At 39.2% G+C, this 12560-nt stretch overlaps 1 protein-coding gene across 2 annotated transcripts in view; it reads right to left on the bottom strand.

The window, feature by feature from the left end:
• Positions 1 to 322: 322 nt before the first annotated feature.
• Positions 323 to 12560, bottom strand: part of PDGFRA (platelet derived growth factor receptor alpha) — a 35248-nt gene continuing 23010 nt past the window's right edge. For both annotated transcript variants that reach the window (XM_040065526.2, XM_058420830.1), the window contains exons 15-23: positions 11723 to 11876; positions 10422 to 10588; positions 9119 to 9234; positions 8459 to 8581; positions 7773 to 7884; positions 5879 to 5978; positions 5652 to 5757; positions 4728 to 4963; positions 323 to 3695 (exon numbers count right to left, since the gene is read on the bottom strand). In XM_040065526.2, coding sequence (XP_039921460.1) covers positions 3548 to 3695; positions 4728 to 4963; positions 5652 to 5757; positions 5879 to 5978; positions 7773 to 7884; positions 8459 to 8581; positions 9119 to 9234; positions 10422 to 10588; positions 11723 to 11876 — 1262 coding nt within the window. In that variant the 3' untranslated portion in view covers positions 323 to 3547. The remainder of the gene's footprint in view (positions 3696 to 4727; positions 4964 to 5651; positions 5758 to 5878; positions 5979 to 7772; positions 7885 to 8458; positions 8582 to 9118; positions 9235 to 10421; positions 10589 to 11722; positions 11877 to 12560) is intronic.

Raw genomic sequence — 12560 nt, 5'->3', positions numbered from 1 at the left:
CCCAGCACACATGGTGCCAAGGCCAAAGGTTTCATCTTGTGCAGGGAGCCCAGTGCCCACCCACTCACCTATCCAGAGCTGCAGCACCATACCTGCTGTGTTTTGGGAGATGATATGGTTCCCCACAGATGTCACTTAGTATCCCGGTCATTTCCTGCCAGCACTTCCTCACTATGCCCTCTGGAAGGGCTCGGAGACATGCTTGTCATTACTGCCTGATAGCTTTGCAGAGAACTCAGAGACTTCTTGAGAGAAAAAATCCCTGAGCAAGACTTATTCTTTATAACCATATTTCAATAAGTGAGTATAGACCCCTCACATATCCTTAAATTATATAGCATTTATTGAAATATAGAGATCTTAATTTACAAGATTTTTTCAAAGACAAAATATCAACAGGGGCATTTTTGAAATACATTTTGTGCCTACCATCACTTTGCCCTTCTTCAAACATTTCACAACAGCCATCATTTTGGAAACACTTCCTTTTTTATTATTCTAAAATATAGCTTTTGGACATTCAAAGTGCAACAGTTAACGTGCCTGTGGAATATATCACAGTAAAAAACATATAAACAAAGGCAGTGATATAGCTGTCATAAATGTTTTGGCAGTATTCTAGAAGTCTATATAAAAATACTTATATACATATTGATGTATAACATCATCATATCTCACGTCCTTCATCATGTAATAGGACCATTTTGTACAAGCTGCAGACCACGCTGTAAGGAATTGGTTGGCCATTCCAAATCAAAAGCTGCATTTCATAGGATAACACTGATTGTCATTATACAATTACTGTAGCAAAAGGTTTGGGAATATCTCTTCCAGTGGCTTCTCAAAAAGTAAGCCATAAAAAAAAAAAAAAGTCCTTAATACTGTTAATATTGTGAAACTAAACAATTCATCCTCTCACACTTCTCCCTCTCAAGTAAATTCCTCTCTCTTCCTCTCCCTCTCATTCCAGTTTCCAGGCCAGCTTGTCTGATTCCAAGCCTGCGGTGAGCTGGGTTTGGCTAGACCCCTGCCACAGATGCCACTGATCTGCACAATGCTCATGAAAAGATGGGAGTCAACATTACTGTGTACCAGAAAGTGAGCCAGCTCTGGTTCACCGTTTGAGTCTAGCCTGAGATGCACTGTGAGATACAGAATGAGGCTGGTGAGGGGAAGGCAAATCTGCATGAAAATGTCCTTAGATTCCAGTAACTGATATAATAAAACATGCTGGAGCTGATTTTCAAACCCTGAAGAACACGAGGCCATGTGCAAAAATGCAGGTGAAATTACTTGCCTAATTTGAACGTGTAGTTGTAAAGACTACCTATGCAAATTAAGGCACATGTCATCTCAAGTGGCCATTCAGATATCTGGAATATCCATAGACAGTTTGTGTTTCCTCAATTCATAGTTCGTAACTGGAGGGAGATTTCACACCATCTCATCTGTCCTGGCTATATCAAGAGTCCATGTTTCACAGTTGTCCCCATACAGAGCTCAGTGACATGTTTGGCAAAAGCATGGTCCCAGGAAGACACTTGTTCTTGATCTGTCGAATGCAAGAAGTAGAGAAAGCACCATCATTCACCGTTCCTTCTGATTGTCAGTTTCCATCGGGATTGAGAATGTGGGGGCTCGCTTCAGGTCCTGTTTTCACATTTGCTGTGACCTTGTGCATGGCCTCAGCAAGGTGACGGCTTCAAACCCAGACCCAGAATTACTTGCCTGTGCAGTGTCCCACACTGTAACACTGCCCATATTGCATTTGCTTTTATTTGATCTGTAACTGTCCATAAGTGAAGTCAAGGGGACTTAACGAAGATTTTTGTAGGGCCATTTGAAGGTAAACTGTAGTTTAACATGGCAGCATGTTCTGTCAGTCACTCTTTCACACTTCCTAGGAAAATACTGCAACACAGGAATGAGTTTGCACCACATTTGCATTGGTTATGTCGTAACAGAGGCTGGGCATATCCTATGGAGTGCTTATTGCACTGAATTAAGGCAAAGTTTGAAAGTTGAGTACCAGAAAGGGTGGAGCCCTTGGCAGTGATATACTTTCTTCACACGTAAGTCTTCCAAAGCATCATATCTCAATAACACATTGTACAGTGATAGCAGTAATCATAATACTTTGTTCATGTAAGTGGTGTCAAAAACCAACAATTGCAGGCTGAGAGCAGGTTCATTTTCATGCACCTTCTTCCAACAAACACTCCTAGAAGCATTTCCCTTTTGTAGTTACTGTCGGCAAAGATAGTAGAGTATTCTGCTCCTGTTTAAACTTGAAAACTAAAACAATGTTTTCTGCATATTTATTTCTGCTTATTTGAACTCACATTTCAGGCTAGGAAAAATGTCTATATTCTTTGAACAGTTCAAATATCAAATTAAATCTTCACAGCTAATCTCAGGATAAGATTTCTTTTGGGTACCCATGAAACACTATTAACGGGGCATTATTGGTGGTTTATCATAATCTTTCATTCTCCAACATCTTGGAAATCTGGCGCTTTTTTTATTATTTAAATTTTTAGAACCTCACTTAATCAGAGGAAAACTAATTGTGTCAGTATCTCTGATTAGAAAAGCTACTCAGCTCATGAAAGAAAAAAATCTTTTTTTTTCCTCTATTTTAAAGTAGTTTTAGCTAATCAGTACAATTACCATTCTGTGTAGATTAAAAAAAAAAAAAAAGGAATTGTTTCATAAAAAATTTTGGGCTGGAAATTTCTCCCCTGCACTTAAAAAAGTGTTTTGATATTGTGCTTTTACTGAAGGACAATGGATTGTAAAATATACATTTAGTGTTACTGAAGACAGTAGTAGTATTATCTTGAAAACAGCTACCTTCTATGGTTAATAAAGACTTACTAGGTTCTAACACCTATTATAGACTGACTTTTAATTATCATTATTATTATTATCATTATTATTCCCCTTTACTTGCATTAATGGTAGAAAGTAATATGTTTCATAGTACCGGTCAGTCCCTGGTGGTTTTAGACCTTTTTGGTCCAAAAGTGGTTTTTGCATGTTCTTCAATTCACATGATAGTTCAACAGCAGCTGACATTGAGATTGAGGGAGGAATACACAAAATTCATGAATGACCTCTTCTAAAATCCATGGCATGTGTTCAATGTGCACCTCAAAAGATCCTTGAGTAGACAGTTATTTACATAATTACAATGGTGAAGTATTGCTGCAGTGAAAAATTGATCCATCAAAGTCATATGAATGCCCTTGAAACACAAAACTTGTCTGTTTGTGGCCTTTCCCTTCATCCTCCTACCAGTTGGAATGGCAAACAACATTGAGATGCTACTGAAGTACTGCAAGAAGCAACACTAAAAAAATCCATCTTCAACATGTCTCTTTCATTTAGGCCGATTCCTCTGCCCATTTCTGGGAGCTCCTTTCTACAAATCCACCTCTTCTTCACATCCTTGACGTTGCAATAAAGTGGTTTTCTCTGTGGAGTAGAAGTCCATAGACAACACGGGAAGCTTCCCTGTGTGCAGAGCTGGCAGGTGTCTGTGGGGTTACAGGAAGCTGTCCTCCACCAAGTCTGAGGAGTCGATCCCAATGTCATCCATCATGTCAATGTCCTCAATGGTCTCGTCCTCTCTCTTGATGAAGGTAGAGCTACTGGAGCCAGTTTCAATGGCACTTTCTTCAGATGTCTGTGAACTGGAAGAGACAAATATCTCAGAGATAATGTACATGGTGACTGTGGCTGGGTAAATACTCCAGTCTCTAGCAGAACTGAACACTTTCTGACCCACAGTGCAATCTTAGGTGACTATGACCGCCAGTTTCTTAGGACATGACATATCTTTTATATCAGAAGTAGTGAACCACCTTGGAATCAAAGGAGCATGCGGTTCTTATGTTCCTCCAAGCACTCTCAGCCAAACACTTGTTGGAGAAATAGTTTTATGACACTACTGTGATGATAGGTCACAGGTAAATCTAGGGAAGTCAAGTGAAAATAAGATAGCAATAACAGACAGTAACATAAGAATAACAGAGAGAGATAATATGTCTTAATTTTGAAAGTACTTTTAGGGACTTCTTTCTTCCCTCTCTTGAATAAAGCACAAAAATATACCAAAAAATAAAAAGATATTTCTAAGTTGTTGAATCCATATACTATGAAATAAGTGCTGAATTAAACCTGCACCATTCACAATTAGGGTCACACAGTGTTGTGTTGTAGTGGCATTGGTCACACAGATTGACAGGAGAGAAGTAAAAAGTTCTGGACACCCTGCTTTCATAGAAAACTATACCATAGAAGATATTATCAACAACTTCTCCCAATTTCTGGAATTTGTCTCATACAAAAAAATCAATCCTTTGAGATTTCATATGAAGGTCCAAGGAGGCAGGATGTGTTGCAAAATGTGCCCACAGATCCACCACACAACCACTGTGACTTGACCAAACTATTGAAGGAGTCCCAAAAAACACACAGAAGTACCCTACCAGCAGTCACCTTTACCCTGGCAACCACAAAACAGGCAAAATTAATTTTTTTTCCCATTGAAAACACTGTGGCCAGTCATACTACCATATTTATAAGCGACTCCCCCAATAAGTAGTTTCAACAAAGCTAAGGAAACCATCTGCAGAGCATGATGTTGTGAAATGTAAATGGACATTGCCAAACATGACCCCAAATGGTAACCATGGGCTAAGGGATCTGTAAACTGCACCTACCTGTGTCTGTTTCTTTTGCCAAGCTCATCTTCAGAAACAGGGTCAATGTCAGGCAGGGGAATGATGTATCCACTGTCAGCACTCAGCCTCTGCTCATCAAATCCACTCTCCCTGTCCTTTAGCTTGTCTTTGTTCTTGTAGGTTACACCAATGTAAGCATTGTCACAGTCCCCTCTCATGCGTGTAACAGCTGGGTGATCACTTTTCAGGAAGTCCAGATGAATCTTCTCATAGCTCTGAAAATATTCATTTCAACCCCCTCATTAGATGCTATTCACTAAGGCTGCCTTTCTTCAGATAGTCCTAGCAAATATTCTGTCCTATGAGCCAGAAACACTGAATAGAGAAGTCCAGAATCTTGCTTTCAAGGGAGAAGTGACACATAAGTTTTAGATTATGCAGAAGCAAAGCTTTGTGGCAGCACAAAGCAGACAAATAGATGTGAAAGAAGGATAGGGAGAAGGGATTTAAGATAGATGGGAAAAATGAAATACTGAATGATGGGGCAGGCACAACTTGTCCAGAGCTATCAGAAGTATGAGGGGAAAACTTGCTGATGTCAGGGTCCAAAGAAGGAGACAGGGAGATAATACGCATGGGCCAAGAAGTGCCTTTTATAGAATTATTTCACAGCCTAGAAAATCCCATGAAAATATACAGAACTAGTTCTCCAGTAGAAAAACTGAGTTGTTAGGATTTAATTAGACATGAAGAGTTCTGCTTCACAGTTAGTACTGCAGAACTGCTTCTCTCAGCAAGCTCAAATGAAGAAACCAAACGTGCAATGTCCCCGTGCTAATCACATAATTCACATAGGTTGGAATGTGTCAGTTCAGTGCTCATGGCTCTCATGGCTGGAACAATGCTTACAATTCCCTCTGATGCAGTATACAGAAAACATGGGGAAAATTACAAAGAGCAAACCTTTTTGTACTCTCCAGGCAACAAGCTCTCCACAATTTCACTCAAATGGTAGAAAGAAGGTCTTTTCTCCGGTTCACTGTTCCAGCACTTCACCATAATCTCATACCTGCAGATAAGAAGGAAAACATTTTAACCAGATGGTAGAGGAACATAATGGATCAAACAGAAACTAAAGCCAAAATTCTCTGGAGACTGGGCAGGTATGGAAAAGCCAATTGCACACATACACTTCATTAGTAGCATGATCGGGTTTGGCCATTCGGTATCCACTCTTGATCTTATTGTAGAAAGTAGAATCCACCATCATGCCAGGATATGGTGTGCCACCTGCAAATAAAAGAGAAGAAAAATACTGCTCTGTACTTGACCATGAATGCAGAGTTCCCAAATACTGTCTTCCTATTCACTCCATGAAATGTTAACACTATAATTTAACATGACATAAGAATGATTCTTTCATAGCCAGCGTTTCACATCAGAGCTATTGTCTTGATGACATTAAGCCTTTACATGAAACGCTGGCTAGGAAAGATTGAAGTAGGTACTAGTTAGAAGAAACTATCTTTACCATGTTTATAGAATGTATTGGGGACAGAGATTGAATGATACCTGGATGAGATCATCAGCCTGCATTTGGCATGGCTGAGGTCATGGATCTGCCCTGCCCATGCCTTTCTGTGGGAACTTAACCCGGATACTTGCAGTCTGGCATTATTGCCTTTGGAACCTGTAGGACCACTGAGAGTGACACAGCCTGAGTAACATATCTCATCCTGACTGCAAGGCCAAAGCCTCGGTGTAAGTCCCCTCCATAAACCACTCGTCCCAACTGGGCAGCTGGCCTTAGACAGTAGCTAACACATCACATGCGTGGGTTGTCAAAGTCTGGACTTGGCCCACACGGGCACAGGTAACTGCTATTCTGGGGCTGCAGCACCGAGACATCATTGCACTCATGCTCAGTTGTTGCTGATGTATAAATGGGTAATTCAAGCTGAAGTCAGCATGGTAGCAAGATGTTAAAATCGACCTTCTTAACAAATGTTGCAGAGGATATGCTTTGCTTTCCAAAAAGGAACAAATTTCTCAGATGGAGGAAGCGTACTATAATATTGCTTCAGAACCCTCTGCCCTTTCAAAAGAAGGATGTCCACCTAAAACTGAGCTTCAGGACCTTTACAGGTAGAGCAGTGATGTGTACTGCTTCAGTTCCTGAGCTGTCCAATCCCTCCCAGGGATATCAGGGAATAGCTATTTACAGGATCCTGTGATGCCCAGAGATTACAGGAATCAATACCATAAATAGTGGTGCAACTGTTTTTTTCAGAGAAGCAGTTATGTGACAACTTATTCTAGCAAATAATATTAGGCTTGGGGTTGCCATGGGGCAGCCATAGATACCACACAGACATGAGTAATTCTGCTGGCAGTAAATTTGGGCAGTGCACGCTTGCTGAAGCGGGCCATCCACCCATCCAGGAGGCTAATTAATGAGGCTGAGGAGAGAGCCAGGCTGTTCCCAGCTGGGAACTGTACATTGCCTGTAACTGCTATATATTGTCATAACCACTTTATGCTGCCATAAACCAACTGTGTGAACAGTGTTGACCTGGAAATGAGAAATCAGTGTCCCAGAAGATTGACATTTATTTTCATTCTGTAATGGGACTAAGACAGACTCTTTTGAAATGTGTATGAAAAGTGCTCCAAAGCAGCTGCTGAGCTGGGCTGCAGCCCTAGGCACCCTGTTGCAGAAGAGAAACATGTTCCTTCTCATATTAGACAGAAAATCAATCCTGTTGTGGCACACCAATACTTTTCCACAAAAGATTTTCACACAGTTTGTTTAGTTTTACAGAAAAAAAGTATATTGCAAAAACAAACAAATCAAAAACAAAATCCCCAAACAAATGAACAAAAAAATCCATGCCAAAACTAAAGAGAACTTTGGGAGAGTATTTCACTTCATGCCTAACACTGGAATCTGAAATCCCATACATGAGAACAACAGTGGATTTCACACATATATTTTTATATGCAGAATTTTAAATACTTCATGTAGAACAATTTGAATTGACAAAACTTAATCACTACACATAGGAAAATATTCACAGTACATACCAAGAGAAAATATTTCCCACAGCAGAATGCCATAAGACCAGACATCACTTAATGTTGTGTACAGGTTGTCAAAAATACTTTCAGGTGCCATCCATTTTACTGGGAGGAAAGTCTGTAATAAAAAGAAAGAAAGCCCAAACACACAAATTAAATAAATGCTTACCATTGCAATTGTTGTTTGATAGCCAGGAATAACATCTCTCTATAAGAAAAGTTGTGTTAACCTTGCTAGTGTTTATTTTAAATTCAATTTAATACAGAAGTACCAAGATTATAAGCAATGCTACTTGTTTCTCCCCACCAAAACTAGTTAAACCATAACTGTATTCATTTCATTACTAGCAAATGACCAGGTAGCAAATGATTGAGGGTATGATGCAAAATCTGGCACTGCTGAACTATGTCTGGTATGTCATTTTTTGACAGTTCTGTAAAAATTTATCCAGTCACAAAACCTGCCATTTAAAACTATCAGACTGTGAAGTACTAAATGTGTACTTTTTAGCTAGAAAATAGAGCTAGAAAAGTTACAGGAATTAATGATCTGAAGATAAATTGTTCTGAGGAGCATTCATCCCAATGGTCAATTGCTGTAACCAACACTGAATGGCAAGAACATGAGATAGCATTTAAAATTGACAATCTTTATTTCAGTTAAAGCAGAGCTCCAGAGATTAAATACATACACTGCCTTTGGAGACATAGTTGGAATCATGCATGATGTCTCTAGCCAGCCCAAAGTCACAGATCTTCACAATTTTTCCTTGAGCCAGAAGGACATTACGGGCGGCCAAGTCACGGTGCACACACTGTATGGAGAAAAATCAATTTGTTCAAGGACATGCTTTTTCCATGACTGCCACTGCCCTTACAAAAGGGCTGACTTTCTAGGTGCAGTGCTAACAAGGCCTTCTACTGAACAAGCTCCTGCAAAGAGGAGCAGGAAGGCACCAGGCCTCGGGACCAGCAAGGTCTCACACAGATGCATTTTAGGGGGGAGGAGGCAAAAGTGAGGTCACCCTTTCCCATTCTACCCATCATGTACTAATGATATACCTGTGCTTCTGACCATGCTGGTTTGTGACTGCATGGACCCTTCACCCAGACTCTACTTTGATCCTTCACCATCTCTGGCACCCTGACTGCAGCAATGATGCAGCAGGGGAAAGCAACTGACTGCTGCTTTGATTTTTTTCCCACCATGGTGGGCTCTATTTCCAGGTAAGTGAGAAACCTGTCCATATCTCCTATATTGTGACATATGTTCAAAATCTAAATTTAAAACCATAGCTGCCAAAGACACTTTTACACCTTATTCCATTTTGCTTACTTTTTCATTTACTTACATTTTTAGAAGCCAAGAATTCCATTCCCCGTGCCACCTGGTAGGTGAAGCTCAGCAAATCCAGCAGGCTGAGGCCCTCTGAACTGTCATCTGAAAGAAGGTTTTTGACTTCTGATTCTATTGAAAAAAGAAGAAAAATATGGTTTTGCTGTGGAGTGTGAAAGTAGCATCCATCGTCGCCTACCTATCATTATTCTGAGCTGCTAATTTTAGCAGAGTACCATGACCAAAACAGTCTTTTCATAGTAACTATTACCACTTTTAATGTCTGCATCAGTCACTGACACATACTGCATTTTTAAAAACAACCAGTATTAAATAATGGTTTGGGGTTTTCTCCTGTCTGTAATTTTTTCCCCTGGGAACAGTAGGAAAAAGTAAAGACAAAAAGGAGTGTTACTGGACATTACTGGACTGTCACACGGGTTGTTTACTCAGTGTGTGGTACAAAAATATTTCTTTAGAGGTGATGCCTTCATTAGGGCTTTGTGCATGCATGTACATTCTTATCTGTTTACTTTTGCTGAACGCTGTTGTTTCCCAGGAAGTATTCACTGGGACTAATCCAATACCAGCAAAAAGGGTCAGTAATTCTATGGCAACAGTTCTTATTTCATTTATGAAAAATGCCAGGAAAAAAAAAAAACACCAAAAAAAAACAGTCAAAAATCAGTGATTCATTTTCTCTGACTGTCCTAGAGCATGTGAACATGAGTCTGCCATGTAAATCTGGGACTGGATATGGTTCAGTTTCCGAGGCCTGGAGGCAGAAGTGATGGTGTCTGTTTTTAAACAAAAGCATATTTGGTTTCTGAGAACAGGCACAGGGAATAGGATGCATTCATTATGTTCATTACATAACCCAGGAAAATATTTGGGAGTGTTCTGCATTTGCTAAGTGTCAGTTAATGCAAAATATAAGTGGAAACAATACAATATAAACTACTATTATTATTGGTCATTGCTGTTGCTGAAAATCCTTTAAACTACAAGACTGGTAAAATCACTGCTTCCAAAGAGTGCCTACAGCCCCATTGCAGAGCACAACCACACAGCACTTCAGCACAGAAACAAATACACAACTGAACCCCTTTTGCTCCAGCAACATGCACTCCTACACCCAGAGCAGAATGGAAGGACACAACCACAAACTTATAGCTTACAGCTTGTGCTCACACTCTTGCTGAACAGAGTTAAACAGTTTGAGTGCATTTCGAGGACAAAAATAAGAAACGTATTTACACAAAAGTCATTTGTATTAGTATTTGTATTTGATATATGCAGAAGGGACAGTTCTACGTTACCTGACATGGATTTCTTCTTATATGAAGCTGGCCGATCATACACAGATCTCTGAATATCAGAGTATTTAGAGCCCTCCTTCCTTTCCAGCATTGGCACATACTGAGTGGTATCAGCTTGTTTCATGTCCATGTACTCTCCCGTGTTTTCAAATGATAGTATCACATAACTGAAGTTGGAAAAGAATTCAAATTCATCAGCTAGTGACTTCCCTGTCACAGCATGTGCATATCTAACTATTCACTTAAGGTGTACCATTGTATTGCTGTGAAATTCAATAGCTGGCTTCTTGTTAGGGAATATATATATATATATATATATATATATAAAAAGATCATTACCATATGTCTAACATAACCATCACGTATTAAGACATGTTACTGTGCATTACTGTAGTCAAACACAAGAGCTTCAAACTTAGGCTTTTGCCAACAGTCAGGTATGTAGCCATGCCTTATTTCCCAAAATCCCACTGAACACAAGTATCAGTACCTAGGGCTTTTAGCTCAAGGTATTCCAAATGGTATGTGTAATTTATTCACCCAGAGAGTTTGCATCAAATCCAGTCCTGCTGAACAAACCCATGCACAGATGAATAGTACTGGCTTTACTCAGCTACCAAGTCAGTTGATCTACTTGTCTGAGTGATTTTTTGAATTAAACTCTGTTCACATTTTAAATCCTGGCTCATTTTATGGCATTACATTATTGCTGAATGTATGATGATAACTTTCTCAACCACCGTCTCAAAAAAGTTCTGGGATGAGCATTAACCATTAGGACATTATTGAGACTGGCTAAGCCATTAGTAGAGAAAGGAAAGGACTTTAGCTTGGAGAACAAGCTCTGACAGGTTGTTGAAGAGAAGGAGTTTTAGACAGTGGAAATTCCCCTAGCATGGAAACAAGGAAATAGGTAAGTGCACTTTACTTGTAAAAGTTTTTGGTGTGTAGAGCCAAAAGGATGTTTTTGCCTTTTTTTTTGCCTTTTTTAAAAATAATAATAATAAACACTGGTTTGTGATTTATTATTAAAAATCTTTGGAATGTCAGGATATCTGTGGAGAAACCACAGGGGTCTTCAGACCGCAGGCATGTCTACACGCAGGAAACACAAACGTAGGACACCTGTCAGGGAGCTTGAATAATGCTGAAACCTTCCCTGAACTATGAAACCTGACAAATAAAAGTCTAACAAGAAAAATTAGGGAGGATTTTAAACCAATGAATCAGAATAATGCAATAAGGGTAAAATAATGACTTAAGTCTTTAAGTTGCAGGTCACATATTTCTTTTTTTCTTACCTTCTTGTGCTTTCATCAGCGGGGTTCATCCCAAAGATATCCAAATCTTTTTTAGGCTTTTCCGGGTGTCGGTTCAGGAAATTGTCCCTATTCTTATGCAGGTAGTTCACCAAATCACCATAAAAACAGTATTCAGTAATGATGTAAATAGGACCTGTTAAAATAAAGTAAAATTATGCATTGGTGAGTGGGTTTTTGAAAAACAGAAACAAATACAAAAAGATTCCAAAAGTAGTAGAAAATAGAGTTGTGAATTAATACATTTCTATCTGCTAAGTTATGACTGCAACTATTACCAAATATCAAGAAGTTTTCTGAAAACCTATATTTGTTTATATTTATTGGTAAATCCTTTACTTGAAACCTGTGTTGATGCCTGGAAATAGAACACAAACTTTTCCAAATAACATTAGAATGGTAGCATAAAAGCCTTCAGGTACATAATATGGCAAAAAATCCCATGCTCCAAATTAAATTTGTACGGTCTTATAAAATAGGGCAATTAGAATACTTAGCCAATATTGTCCAATTAGAGGAGCAGTTGGTTAGCTAACCTCTGCCCCAGGTTCTGCCCCATTGGAGCTTTACCCCTGATCTCCTACCCTACCTTTATTCTGTCTATGATTACATGGTGCAAAATAAAAGGTCCTTAGTGAACTAATAGGCAAAACTAGATAAAATTCAAGGAGCATGTCAATAAACATTTGTTTTCTGTGGGAAAGAAAGCTGGAAAAGTACTAGAAGTTATACCTAGGCATTTAAGAGTCTACAAAGCTACAAGTACATGAAGATTACATAAAAAGCTAAAACTCCTTAGGCATCAATGTGCTTGTTAAAT

Source organism: Hirundo rustica, chromosome 5, assembly GCF_015227805.2.
Source record: "Hirundo rustica isolate bHirRus1 chromosome 5, bHirRus1.pri.v3, whole genome shotgun sequence".
NCBI classification, from domain to species: domain Eukaryota; kingdom Metazoa; phylum Chordata; class Aves; order Passeriformes; family Hirundinidae; genus Hirundo; species Hirundo rustica.
The sequence above is the reverse complement of the archived record's forward strand: the minus strand, read 5'-3'. Positions and strand labels throughout refer to the sequence as shown.